Raw genomic sequence first — 14,406 nt, 5'->3', positions numbered from 1 at the left:
ATAGTAGTGTATAGATGTCAGTCCCAGTTCATCCCACCCTGACCTCAGTCATCTTTAACAGCCTTCTTGGGTTTGGGTATAATGAAATATTCCAGGCTCATCTATATATTTCCTACCTCAGAACTGTTTCCTTCTGGTAAAAATTTAGAAATCTTAATCTGGGTATTAGGGTTGCTCGTTGCTAGTGCGTTGGTGATAGTTTCTAGGTTTTTTTTCTTTTCTGCAGAAGACAGAGCTAGGACTTTTTTACAGATTCATAGTGATGTTTCTCGGAGAAGGCAGTGGCACCCCACTCCAGTACTCCTGCCTGGAAAATCCCATGGATGGAGGAGCCTGGTAGGCTGCAGTCCATGGGGTTGCTGAGGGTTGGACACGACTGAGCAACTTCACTTTCACTTTCATGCATTGGAGAAGGAAATGGCAACCCACTCCTGTGTTCTTGCCTGGAAAATCCCAGGGATTGGGGAGCCTGGTGGGCTGCGGTCTTTGGGGTCACACAGAGTCGGACACGACTGAAGTGACTTAGCAGCAGCAGTAGCAGTGATGTTTCTACTTAAAATTCAGGCTGTAGGATTTTTACTTAACCTTATCAGTAGTATGTATATCTGTACTTTGCTATGCCAGGTATAAAATCCCATTTCTCAACAACATAATTACCCATTCATTTTAATCCCTCTATACCTAAAACAACCTTGAAAGTGAAAGTGAAGTCGCTCAGTTGTGTCTGACTCTTTGCAACCCCATGGACTGTAGCCTACCAGGCTCCTCTGTCCATGGGATTTTCCAGGCAAGAGTGCTGGAGTGGCTTACCATTTCCTTCTCCAGGGGATCTTCCCAACCCAGGGATCGAACCCGGGTCTCCTACATCGTAGACAGACGCTTTACCGTCTGAGCCACAACCTTAGAGTAATAGTATAGCCACTGCCACCAACAGTATGACTGCTGAAAAGTAGAACTTTTTTTGCAGTTCTATTTTTAGAGTATGGCTCAATAAAAGTAACAGTGTTTTATAGTTGAAATAATTTTTTTCTTGTGTGGTTATGCCACCAGTTTACTACACAGGGTCCTTGTTTCATTGATCCTCCTTTTGGTTGGGAGGTGCTTTTTTGTTTAATTTTGTGTTTATAAAGTCTTTTCATGGTTCCACAGTCAAATGTGGGAGAAAGAAAAAACAAAATGTGTTCATAGCTTTCTAACTTCTCAATGTCCTCTCCCCTCCACCCTTCTTCCTTGGCCTCTAGAACTGTAAGAGAAAATATTGAATTGTTTTAGCCACTGAGTTTCTGATAGTTTGTTAAAGTTGCCACAGGGAACCAGTACAGATGTTGGTACCTAGAGATGGGCCACTACTATAACAATACCTTTACCATTGTGCAGGTGGTTTTAGAATTGGGTGATTGGTAAAGGCTGGAGCAATAATGAGGAGTTTGATAGAAAAAAACCTGGACTACCTTGAACAGACTTAGCAGAAATACTGAATATATACATATTAAAGGTACTGCTGGTGAGGGCTCAGAAGGAACATGTTATTGGAAATTAGAGGAAAGGAAATCTTTGTTGTATAGTGACAGGAAGCTTAGCTGAATTTTGTCGAGCAGTTTCGTGGAAAGCAGACCTATAAACATTAAACCTGAATATTTAGCTGATGAGATTTCCAAGCAAAGTGTTCAAGGTATTCTTTCTGCTTATGCACAGAAGGATAAAAGAAATGAACAAAGAAAGATAAAATAAGGAAAGAAAAGTTAAGCGACAAAGGAGTCAGAACTTAATGATTTGGAATTGTTTGGCCTGTCCAGGTGGAAAAGATGGTAAAAGTAGGGGCTTTTCTGTTATGAAAGCATATTGTAGAGAGAAGGCCCAAGGGTGTGACTGGGTAACTGCTGCTGAAGAGATTAAAGATTCAACTCCTGGATCCTTGGGAAATCAGGAATAGAAATGGAATCTTCCAGGAGAGATCTATAGAGGAACCTCATATCTCGTAGAGTGAATCCCATGATGTACACAGGAGACTCAACATTTTTGAGGTTGTTATGTTAGTAGAAACACTGCCAGCCTGGAATAAAAGGGATGGTGAAAGGACAAAATGAAAGATGACTCTTGGATTCTCAAATTCTATAGGCAGGAAACAGGCTGGTGAGAAAGGATGATTTCATGGGCCCAGACAACAGAACTGAGGACCACAGAGGATTAGTCCCAAGCCTTGAAAACCTAATGGAGGTTGCCCAGTCAGATTTTGAAATTGCTTAGGACTAATAATTCCTTCCTTCCTCCCATGTTCTCCCTTTTAGAATGGGAATGTGGATAATTTACTCTGTGCTTATCCACCATTATATTTGGGGAGCATCCTATACAGACTTTTCTCTACTCCCCCCCCCCCCCCCCCCCCCGCCCCCCCACTTAACATTGTAGCATGGAGGTAATTCTCTAACAGCTGAATGATACTCCTTGTTTGGATGTGCCAAAATGTCAGTTTCCTATTAATGACGTTTGGGTTATTTTTAGTCTTTGGCTATTACAAACAGTGCTGTAATTAGTAACCCTGTTCCTACCTCTTTTCAGTAAATTCCTAGAAAGAGAGATTACCAAATTGATGCTTAAATGCAAAAGTAATTTTGTTATATGAATCAAATATTTTTTGATCACTTTCCACAGTAAGAAATATATTTTACATCATGATCTAGATGTGTACACATAATTAAAACAAGTATCACAGATACCCTATTATCTACAGATTATTTCATTTTAAGAATTCAAGTTACAGTGCTCAATGACTTATGAATCTTGACTCAAAGGTTAATAAAAGACATTGGCTTGATCAAGGATCTGCACACATATTCTGAAAGAGCCATATAGTAAATATTTTAGGCCTGTGGACTACTATTCCTGGATTCCATTCTGTCTCTGCCATGGTAGCCCAGGACACATAGGCCATAAAAAATGAAGGGGCATGGCTGTGTTACAGTAAAATTTTTATTTATAAAAACAGGTGGCTTTAGTTTACAGAACTCTGTTTTAGGTTAATCTAGCCAGCTCTGGGTTTTGAGATGAAGTACATTCATACATGGAGAAATAAAATTAGGATTTAGGAAAGAGAATGAAGAAAACCACTTGGATAATCAACAATTGCTTATTACATTAACCTAACTATTCCTAGTCACCACTTCTGTGGTAACCTTCAAATATACAAATGCCCCTAATTATGTCTTGGGTGTAAAATATAACGGAATACTTGTTAGCCTGTGTTTTTTAGAATAAACAGATAGGAATGGAATAATATCAGGTCATTGCTCAGCTTTCCCGCAGATCTACTTCATGCACATTCTTCAAGTATGTTTAAGGACTGTCTGCCTCTCAGGGCTTCCAGGCAGTGTAATCAAAAATGATCAAAACTTTCTACTTTCCCCCCAGAGAGACCACCCTCTAGCGTTGTAGTTAAGACAGAGACATAGTGTTTAAATGAAGCCATTAAGGCATAGGGCTAAAATGTCACATTGCTTGATTACAGGTGCCAGCTTATTTACATTTTAGCTAACTTTTGGACATAAGATACTTTGAAACCAGCGAAGCTAAACTAGCTGATACTTCACTTCTGGATCATAATTATCATTATTACAAAGATTATAATCTTTGACGTGGTTGGAGGCAGCACCACCACAGGGACAATAAAGCATGGCCTAGTTAAGCCCAGTTTCGACTGTGGAAGGAAAGGAGGGTAATAAAGTTAGTATTATAAAAGACCTAGTTGATGCTATTTGCAGTTGGAAAAAGATGAGGCTTACAAGTTCTGAGGATAAGGATGAGAACTGCCTGGAGCTCCTGTTACTTGAATAATATCTTCTTTCACACGTCTTTTCTTCTGTGTTCGAAATACTTCTACAAGCATCTCCAAGCAGTTGCAAAGAGCAAAGAAAGAAAGGAACCAAATGGAATTAGCTTGATTTTATAGATGTAAAAAATAAGCAGCTTAGCAAAGTTCTTCAGAAAGGAAGGGACGGAGCTGACAATAGGGAGACCCCAGGCTTCTGAGTTAGGGAGCGGCTTGTCATCAAAGGTTGGAAATAATAGCACCAAAGGATGTGGAACAGTGGCTTTTCTACATATCCGCCTCCTCCCTGACCCTCTACTCCTTGGCAGCGGACCAGATAACCTCAATCTCTCACCTAATGCTATGCTTCTCCTCTGTAGATTCTCTGTGGGAAAGAGATTCCTCGCTGGATCAATCGGCTTGCCTACTTCAGCTCCTGTATACCTTTTCTACAGAGTTGCCTCCCAAAGGAGTGGCTCACGCCCGCAGCCCTGCAGTCCAGTGTCAGCCAGGAGCTCCAGGACGAACTGGAGGAAGCAGAGGACGCTGCAGCCTCGGCCGCCATGGCCAGCACCCCCACAGGCTCCAGACCTGGGCGCCACACCAAACTATAAGCGTCTCCAAAGTCACACATTCGGAACTGTCTGTGGCAGTTGACTATCACTAGAGAAAAGTAAAAGAATAAATGTCCTTTGGATATTTTGTATGCAAAGATGGCTCTCCCCCAAATCCCAGTTTTTCAGCTCAGGATTATATTTGTAATCAAAAACAAAACAAAAAAAATAAATCACTTGGCGCAGGAGGGAGAACTTTGTATGAAGCTGCCCTCTGTTTTTTTTACCCACTTGTAAATTTGGATTTACTTCTTCTGTTTTATACAAGCTCTGTTAAGTTATGTTTACAGTATTTTGTATCACTGTTTACAAATCTTGCATGGACTTCTGCCACCATGAAAGAAGAAAATCATGTCTTCAGAAATTAGGCAGGCAATCTTTGTACACTTCTGACCCTTGCCCGAGCTACGGCATACGTCATAGGCACAGAGGAAGGTACTTACACAGTGAGAGTCGCTGTGACCTGCTTAAGAATTGTCTTTTAGGTTTGTCTTTGTTCTTGTTACCCTTTGGGCACCAGGATGCACGGAGGTAAGGAGCACACACAGCCCTCAGGGCTCAGGACCTTGGTCTGCGTGAGAGGTGCCCGAGCCCAGGTGCTCTTAGCGCGCCTTCCACTCCGAGTAGCACATCTCCCAAGGTTCCTGCTGAACGGTTGCTTTCATCCCAAATATCCGTCCACCTCCACGGGGGGTGCACTCTCATGTCAGTCTGGCCTCGATGCCTCTGATTCTGTAAGTAAGATGTTTTTCGTTAAAGATATTCTTGCTGGTAACAAGTGTTTTTGCACATGCATTGGGGAAGGGGGGACTTCATTTTTATTTTAGTATATATCGGTATCCTCCCTGCACAGGATTTTGTACATGGGGCAGGAGTATCCTAAGTGGTAGCCTTCTGAGTAGCAGTGTGAGTTGACATTCAACTGCTTTTAACTATTCAGGCTACCTTTTATACTACATCTTGAAAACTAGAGTCTAAACGAACACTTTCCCAAAAAGTGAATACTTGGATATTTTAAGCATTTTATGTTCCCTACCAGAAAGACTATGTTGAAGTTTGTTAGTTTGTTATGGGAGTAGTTTCACCTCATAATAGAAAGCCTAGTCTCATTGACCGCATGTGGGAAACACATTTTTATGTGTCTTAGACTTCGTCTTTTTCTGTTCTCCCAAATGTATGTGTCTTACATAACCTACTCTAAGAATGAAGTTGTCACCACAGGTATGTCCTTATTAGCAAGGAATCTGTCTGCTCACGTCTACTCCCAGTTTGACCCTTGGATGTAAGAGCCAAGTCATTACATGTCAGATTCAATTTTTCTGCCTTAAGAATGAATGTCCTATATAAAATATTGGATGCAGTGTATAAATTATCCAAGGCAGTGACTTCAGCTTTATATATATTGTTAGTTTTAAAATCATCTACATTTATTAAAATTCTAGATGGGATTGTTTGCTATTACTCTTTGTAAAGATACATATCTTTCAGTAAACTACATTTTTAACTTTTCCATAAGCTGATTTTGAGTCGTTTTATCAAATAAAGCACACCCTGTTCATAGGGAAAGTAAACCTTGGGTTTGACCTGAGGAAAATGAAGCCACTTCACCTAATCACGCTTTTGACTGTTCTGCTTCTGGAGGGGAAAGCCTTTATGAGTTATTCACAGTTCTTTGGGAGGGGCAGAGCACTTGTTTTAAGAGATGGGCCAGAAAGGAATATATGATCTTTATGAGACGTCTCAGTTCAGGTCTGAAAGTGAGATTGAGAATAAAATGCAAAGACTGATAGTGAATCAGTTCACTCAAAGAGTCCTATCCTAACCTAAAACTCAGGTTAGCGATAAATGTTTAGTGCAGTTTGCTTGGGATATTTTTAAAAAATAATTTGGTGGATTCCAGTTTTCTTCCTATCCATTCAGATATACACGATTTTAAGTCTGTGCTGCCGACACCCATGAAGGAGTAGCCATTGTTTAGGCACTTCTTGGTGAGTAGCCAGGAACCTTCTACCTTTGCTCCTCCAGATTCCAGCACCTCAGCACACAAATGATTTTATTGTGATTTTGTTGTATTTGTTTTCATCTGCAGCAACTGGGGTTTAAAAATAGTGTAAAGGGTCTTAGTAAAAGTAAATAATGGCCTAAAAGGCCAATTATTGTAGAATCAGCAGATAAAATTCTGAACATGAGATTGTTGGCAGTCTAATTGTACTTGAGGTTGAGAAAATAAGTGTCTTTAGAAAATCTCATTTAAGTCCGTTTGTTCACTACAGTTCAAAATTGAGGATGAATTTCGTTAACTAGCGTTTAGCTACCTTCCCTTGCCCTTGAAGGAAAAGCCTCTTGTTCTCAACCTGATCTCTGTTAAGAAAAATCCTATATAAAAAACCAGGTCATTAAGATACACGTGATACGATGGCATCAGATGTTCTCTTTGTAGCTGTAACCAAGTGAAACACATTTCTTATGGTGGGTTGGACAGTAATAGTGTTAAAGAGGGTCAGGAGCTGCTGGTTTCTACTGTTTGTTCTCAGTGCCCTTTGGTTTCGTGTTTTCCTTTTTTTCAACCCTAAGAAGGGGGCATCAGTTTTGGAAAGCACAGCCTGTGGAGTGGTAGAAGGCAGTGATGGCAGCAGTGAAGAGAGCCTCCACTTGATGCCTGAAATCCAGCCCACTGTTGCTCTGACCCACAGCAATAGTGCAAGTTACCTTCACCAGCATTTGTACAGAGCAGGGAATTCTGGTTTTCGCCGATTGATAGCATTGTGTGTATGAGGAGATTCAACCCTACAGACGGCTGCGGGACTCTGTATCCATGGCTTCTTTCCATCACAAAACGGGTAGAAACATTTTCACTGCTTCAGGGTTCTCATCTGTGTGTCGTCTTATGGCTCCATTTCTTTAAGATACTCTGTAATTTTGATACATGCTGTATTTTCTTCCAATGACTAAGTTTAAAAGGCTTGGGTTCTGTTCAGCAAATTGGGCATACTGCCATTGTACCCCTTCCCTTCAGTGTGGTTTAGCGTGCAGCTGTCATTAGACTCATTGTCTACCCAGTCAATACACATCTTCACTGTTTGAAAGGTGTTACAGCAGTGGGAGAATCTTCATGAACCTGAAGATTATTTCTTGTGAATTTGAATGCAAATGTACTGTCATTCATAGTGTTTATATGAAAAAATACCAGGAATCTTCACTTTTGCTACCTTGATATAGCATTGGGCTATTGTGTTAACAACATTGAAATACATCAATTTATTAAAAAATACTTTTATAAGAAATGTTTTATAGTGCTTTCTGACCTCCAGAAGACTGCAAATATTACATATTTGGGGGGGGGGAGTGTACTATTTTTATTTAAATTTTTTGTTTGTTTATACAGTTTTAAAAGCTATACTCCATTTACAGATTACAGGTACTTCTAGACCGGTGGGGATAAGGATAGGGCCCACTCTGAACACACACTCCCCGTCTAGAAGCACCTGGCTCTGTTCCCCGCGTTGGAACAGTGCATTCTGTAGTCTCTCTTACACCCAATTGGGACGTTATTTGTTAAACCCAAGAATCCCGTCTGCTCTGCAGAGACATCCGTGCACCCTTCTCCATTGTATATTCCTCTTGAATTTGCATGTACTTTTACTCTCATGTATTCCTGATCAACTTCAGGTCCATGGACCAGCTCTTCAACAGTCAAAGCATAACCACACATGCTCCCAGGCAGCAGTGCCAGCCCCAACTTCTAGGGGATGGAGACAAAGCTGGGGAGGGAGAAGATGCCCTCTTGTCTCTGCCAGGAGTGCAGGGGAGACACCTGTGGGGGAATGGCCCCCACTATCCCTGAACACACACTGCCTGTCTAGAAGCACCAAGCGAGCAGGAGCCTGGGTGGCTGTGCTCCTAGTTTCTTGTAAACCTATTCTGCTCTGCACCTCTAACCTAACCCTTCCCCCATCATTTTGTACCTAGTCCCTCCACAAACTCAAAAACTTCACAAGTGGCTAGGGCTCCCTAGTGGCCCAGTGGTTAAGACTGAGCTTCCACTGCAGCGGGTGCAGGATCAGTCCCTGGTTGGGGAACTAAGATCCTCATGCTGCGTGATGCAGCCAAAAAAAATAATAATGATGGCCGTTTATGATCTGTCAATGCCTGTTCACTCTCTGCTAACTAGGAATGATCTACAACTCATTTGTTCTCAAGGACAGAAACCAAAGGGGAGCTTTCCCCCAAGTCTAAATAGGTTTTTGATAGACTACCAACTCCAATCTGGTAAAGCAACAAGTCTTACCTGTAGAAAGGATGCCAAATACACTGAGGGACAATGGTCTTTACTCTCCCATTATCTGTTCCCGAAGTTCTCATCACCCAGATCTCAGTGTGCAGAAGTCTGTGCTAATAAAGATGAATGCTCCATGCTATGCATTGCAAGAAGTAGATTAGAGGCAGGCAGCTACTTCCTTATGGATTCTGAACCCAGAGAACTGCTGAGCCCTCTCAAGCTTGTCTCTTTGATAGTTTCCCTGAAAGAAAGATCCTGCCAAAGAGGATTATACTTTGTTCCTACAGTGGGAAGTGTGAATAGTTTCTGTCTTGTCAAGGCCAAGGGAAAAGCTAAGGTTAAGCAAGTGTGTGTGTAATCGCTCAGTCACGTCCAACTCTGCGACCCCATGGACTACAGCCAGCCAGGCTCCTCTGTCAGTGGGGATTCTCCAGGAAAGCATACTGGAGTGGGTTGCCATGCCCTCTTCCAGGGGATCTTCCCAACCCAGGGATCGAACCCAGGTCTCCTGCATTGCAAGTGGACTTTACCAACTGAGCCACCAGGGAAGCCCAAGGTTAAGCAAGGCCTGCTCTCAGTTCCAGCTCAGGAATGCATTCATTTCCACTTTGCTGTACAGTAGAAACTAACAACATTGGAAAGCAACTCTACTCCAGGAAAAAAAAATTTTTTAATAAAAATAGGCCCCCAAATATGTGGCCTCAGCTAAAATATGGATTTGAATTTGCTTTTTGAAAAAATAGAAATATTTGTAATTCCACCACACTGTTTATGTCAATAAATAATAACTGTGATAAAATATTTCCTTCAAGGAGTAAAACTAATAGGTCAACAGCAGAGAAAAATTGTTAAATACTGGAGAATAATGACCTAAAATACATTAAAGCTTGAGCTGAACATGCTTCTTAAGTAATGTCCAATATTAAATGTTTTATTTAATTTCCCATTGTTTGATAAATATTAAGTTAATATAAAATATTAAAACCAGTGACCTGTAAGATAAAACAACATGTATTATTTTAAAATGTATTGTAAATATTATAACCCAGGTTGTATGTATATGCTTTAAAAGGTTTGAGAAAAAACAAAAACATGACCTTTAAAATTATGTAAATACATTATGAATATTTATTATTTTAAAATTTGAACACAGCAATAAAATTTATGATCCTATAGATCATTCAAAAAAATATCGGGCAGTTGACCTCGGTATTGGGGGAGGTTCTTCTTCCCCTGTGTTTCTCCTTTCCTGTCACACAGAACACCCTACTGGTGACACTTCTGTTACCGAATGTGTGGGGGTTTTCTCCAAACCAAGCAGTTCTCCACGACACAGGCTGGTGGGTCTACAACTCAGTTCTGACACTGTCTGCCTGGAGATGGCATCAATCCCACAGGTTAAGGGCTCAGTGCCACTGAACTGCCCCCCACTTCAGATGCCAGTCACTAGTAGTAGGGCCCCAGGTTACCCACAACATCTGTCTGACTTGGCTACAAATTAGAGGTTCCCACAACACCCTCCTTGAGTTTGATTTGCTACAGTGACACACAGAGCAACACTTTCGTTTACCAGTTTATTAAAGGATATGATTTAGAAAGTACAAATGAACAACCAGATAAAGGGAAATACAAGGTGAGGTCTGAGAGTATCCAGGGCACGGGGGAGCTTCTGCCCCTCTGGAGCCGGGGTGCGTCACCCTCTTGGTATGTGGATGTGTTTGGCCACCTGGAAGATCTCCAGACCCGATACCATTGGGATTTTATGGAGGCTTCTTCACTTAGGGATGAGTAAGTATTAACTCCATTTTCAGCCCCTCTTACCTCTCAGGTAGGGATGACGGGAAAAGATTCCAACCTTCTAATCATGGTTTGGGGCTTCCCAGGTGGCTCAGTGGTAAAGAATCTACCTGCCAATGCAGGACACACAGGAGACGGGTTTGATCCCTGGGTCAGGAAGATCCCCTGGAGAAGGAAATGGCCACCCACTCCAGCATCCTTGCCTGGGAAATCCTATGGACAGAGGAGCCTGACGGGCTACAATCCACAAGGGTCACCAAGAGTCAGACCCAACTGAGCAACTAAGTGTGCAAGCAGTCACGGCTTGGTCTTTCTGGAGACCAGGAGCCATAAGGTGCCCACCCAGAGTGGCCTCAACAAAACAAAAGCTGCTCCTGGTACTCTTATCACTCAGGAGTTTACAAGGGTTCTAGGAGCTCTGTTCTTAGAATCGGGGCCAGGGACCAACACATATTATTTCATATTATCTCACAACTTTCAATTTTTTGACCTACATACTCAACACAGCTTGAAGCCAGAGTCACTCTCCATGTTACAATGGGAAAACGTCCTTACTGTTTCCAAAAGCCAATCCTCCTTTATCACTAGGTCCCACCCTCTCATCTCTCAAGGCCTTGTCCCAACTTTTTTTTTTTTTTTAATCTTTAATTCTTACATGTGTTCCCAAACATGAACCCCCCTCCCACCTCCCTCCCCATAACATCTCTCTGGATCAGCCCCATGCACCAGCCCCAAGCATGCTGTATCCTGCGTCAGACATAGACTGGCGATTCAATTCTTACATGATAGTATACATGATAGAATGGCATTCTCCCAAATCATCCCACCCTCTCCCTCTCCCTCTGAGTCCAAAAGTCCGTTATACACAGCTGTGTCTTTTTTCCTGTCTTGCATACAGGGTCGTCATTGCCATCTTTCTAAATTCCATATATATGTGTTAGTATACTGTATTGGTGTTTTTCTTTCTGGCTTACTTCACTCTGTATAATCGGCTCCAGTTTCATCCATCTCATCAGAACTGATTCAAATGCATTCTTTTTAATGGCTGAGTAATACTCCATTGTGTATATGTACCACAGCTTTCTTATCCATTCATCTGCTGATGGACATCTAGGTTGTTTCCATGTCCTGGCTATTATAAACAGTGCTGCGATGAACATTGGGGTACATGTGTCTCTTTCAATTCTGGTTTCCTCGGTGTGTATGCCCAGCAGTGGGATTGCTGAGTCATAAGGTAGTTCTATTTGCAATTTTTTAAGGAATCTCCACACTGTTTTCCATAGTGGCTGTACTAGTTTGCATTTCCACCAACAGTGTAGGAGGGTTCCCTTTTCTCCACACCCTCTCCAGCATTTATTGCTTGCAGATTTTTGGATCGCAGCCATTCTGACTGGTGTGAAGTGGTACCTCATTGTGGTTTTGATTTGCATTTCTCTGATAATGAGTGATGTTGAGCATCTTTTCATGTGTTTGTTAGCCATCCGTATGTCTTCTTTGGAGAAATGTCTGTTTAGTTCTTTGGCCCATTTTTTGATTGGGTCGTTTATTTTTCTGGAATTGAGCTGCATAAGTTGCTTGTATGTTTTTGAGATTAGTTGTTTGTCAGTTGCTTCATTTGCTATTATTTTGTCCCAACTTTATTCCTTGTCCCCTTTGAAACATTAGTTTCCTTTTCTCCACTGGATCATTCCTATCAGCATAAAACATGTTCTACACTTTCTCAACTGAAACCAACAATCCAAGATAAAGTCTTCCTTCACTCCCTCATCCCTAGCAGGGCAACTTTTCCTGATTTCTCTCTACAGCAAAAGTTCATGCACCTTCAAGTCCCATTCACTCGTAAATAATATTTTGGTTTACGTACATATATATTTCAGCCTGAAAAATAATGAAATGAACACCTCCCTGTACCCACCACCCAGCTTAAAAAAATAGAACATGAGCAGGAAGCTGCATCTCCCTCCACAGTCACTTCCTGGTCCCTCCACTGAGGGGATGACGACTATCCTGAACTGTGTGTTAAACATTCCTGTTTTTAACAGTTTTTCATACCCACTTATGCATCCCTAGACAGTGTATTGTTTGGTATTACCTATTTCAAGACTTTTTATAAATGGAATCACTTTGTATATGTTCTCCTGTGATTTTAAAAAATTTTATATATTTCTTGAATTCGTGCATATTTATGTGTGCAGTTACAGTTCACTTTCACTGCTGTGTACCTATAACACAGTTTTACATATATTCTACTTTTAATGGACATTTGGGCTGTTTACCGAAACAGCCCTAATGCTCTTGTGAATGTTGTTTAGGACATATCTTCTGCTCGGATAGAAAGGTCCCTCTAGGGGTGGAACTTTGAGGCTGGAGGGAACATGGGGGAGGGTTTCCACTTATCTGGGAGAGGAACTGCAGAGTTGGAGGGAATGTGCACATTCAACTTTATTAATTTTTAGGCGAAAAAAATATACTCTTCTTACTGCACTTTCATTAAATAAAATCTTATTCGGCCCTCTCTTCATCTACTAGTCAAACAGAGCTCCACAGGCTAGTTATTGTCTTGTAATATCATATAATGAAATTTCAGAGCCTGGGCTTGGAAGTATTTTTTTCATTATTCAAAGGTAAGAGCTGTGCTCAGCTCCCACACAATCCCTAGGAAGACAGCACTCAACATCACAAAAGTCATTCAAAGGATCTGCTTGATTGGTTGAGAACCTTCAACAGAATGTGTCTTGCAGCTCAAAGCAGCAGAGTCCAGATAGACTTCTACGACTAGAAACTGTTGCCACATCCTGTGACAATAACCACTATGTGAAAATAACCTCCAAAGAAACCTATATTTGGTTGCTTGTCTTACTTAATTCACTGACAATTATAATGTTGTAAGTGAGATCCCAGTATTCCTAAAAGTTACAGATACTTGAAAAAAAAAACTTCTCTTACAGATAGGAAGAGGATCATGGCACCTTTTTCCTATGAGCATGAGGGAAACATGGAAACCCCTGCTAGATATATTATTTAACAAATCATCTGAAAGTCCTTGTATCATCTTGTCAACACTGGGCACCAAAATTGTTTTTCAAGGTGGCCATAACACTCTGCACTCCCACAAGCAGAAGACTTTCATTCATTCCACTTACTCCACACCCTTGCCAAGATTTCATGTTGACTAACTCGTCAATGTTTGCCAGTCTGGTAGGCATAAAGTGGCATCTAGCTATGCTTTTAATTTGCATTTTCCTGACTATTAATAAGATAAGAATCTATGTCTCTGGGACTTTTTTTTTTCCTGTGACAGTTCTGTCCTATCTTTAGCCTATTTTTAAAAAATATTTATTTTGGCTGTGCTGGGTCTTCGTTGCTGCTCGAGCTTTGTCCTAGTTGCAGCAAGCAAAGGCCACTCTCTAGTTGGAGCACACAACCTCCTCCTTGCGGTGGCTTTCTTGTTGCAGAGCACAGGCTTCACGATGTCTGGGCTCAGCAGCTGCAGCTCCTGGGCTCTCGAGCACAGGCTCAGTAGTTGTGGTGTGTGGCTTCAGCTGCTCCACAGCATGTGGGATATTCCCAGCCCAGGGATCGAACCTGTGTCTCCTGCATTGGCAGGCGGATTCTTTACCTCAGGTTATTTATCTTTTTCTTACTGATTTGTAGAAAATATTTACATATTCTAATTACTAGTCTTTGACAATTCTATGTGCTACAAATATTTTCTACCAGTTTGAGATCTGTCTTTTCACTATCTTCAGGGTAAAACAAGTTTGTTTTAAAGTATATTATTGACTACACAATAATATTCTCTGTGGTAAATATTTTTTGAATCCTAACAAATCCATCTCTCTACCTAAATTGGAAAGATATTCTCGTACATTTTCTTATAAATATTTTAATGTTTCCTTTTTTAAGACTTT

At 41.2% G+C, this 14,406-nt stretch overlaps 1 protein-coding gene across 2 annotated transcripts in view; it reads left to right on the top strand.

Moving 5' to 3' along the window:
- The window catches only part of DESI2 (desumoylating isopeptidase 2), a 41,989-nt gene extending 34,286 nt beyond the window's left edge, over positions 1-7,703 (top strand). The window contains exon 5 of one of the 2 annotated variants that reach the window (XM_052653599.1): positions 4,261-7,703. In XM_052653599.1, coding sequence (XP_052509559.1) covers positions 4,261-4,419 — 159 coding nt within the window. In that variant the 3' untranslated portion in view covers positions 4,420-7,703. Of the gene's footprint in view, positions 1-4,185 lie in introns of both variants that reach the window. The other variant, XM_052653598.1, reaches the window with a different exon arrangement.
- Positions 7,704-14,406: the final 6,703 nt, after the last annotated feature.

Source organism: Budorcas taxicolor, chromosome 16, assembly GCF_023091745.1.
Source record: "Budorcas taxicolor isolate Tak-1 chromosome 16, Takin1.1, whole genome shotgun sequence".
NCBI classification, from domain to species: Eukaryota; Metazoa; Chordata; class Mammalia; order Artiodactyla; family Bovidae; genus Budorcas; species Budorcas taxicolor.
This window is presented reverse-complemented; position numbering and strand designations above follow the sequence as displayed.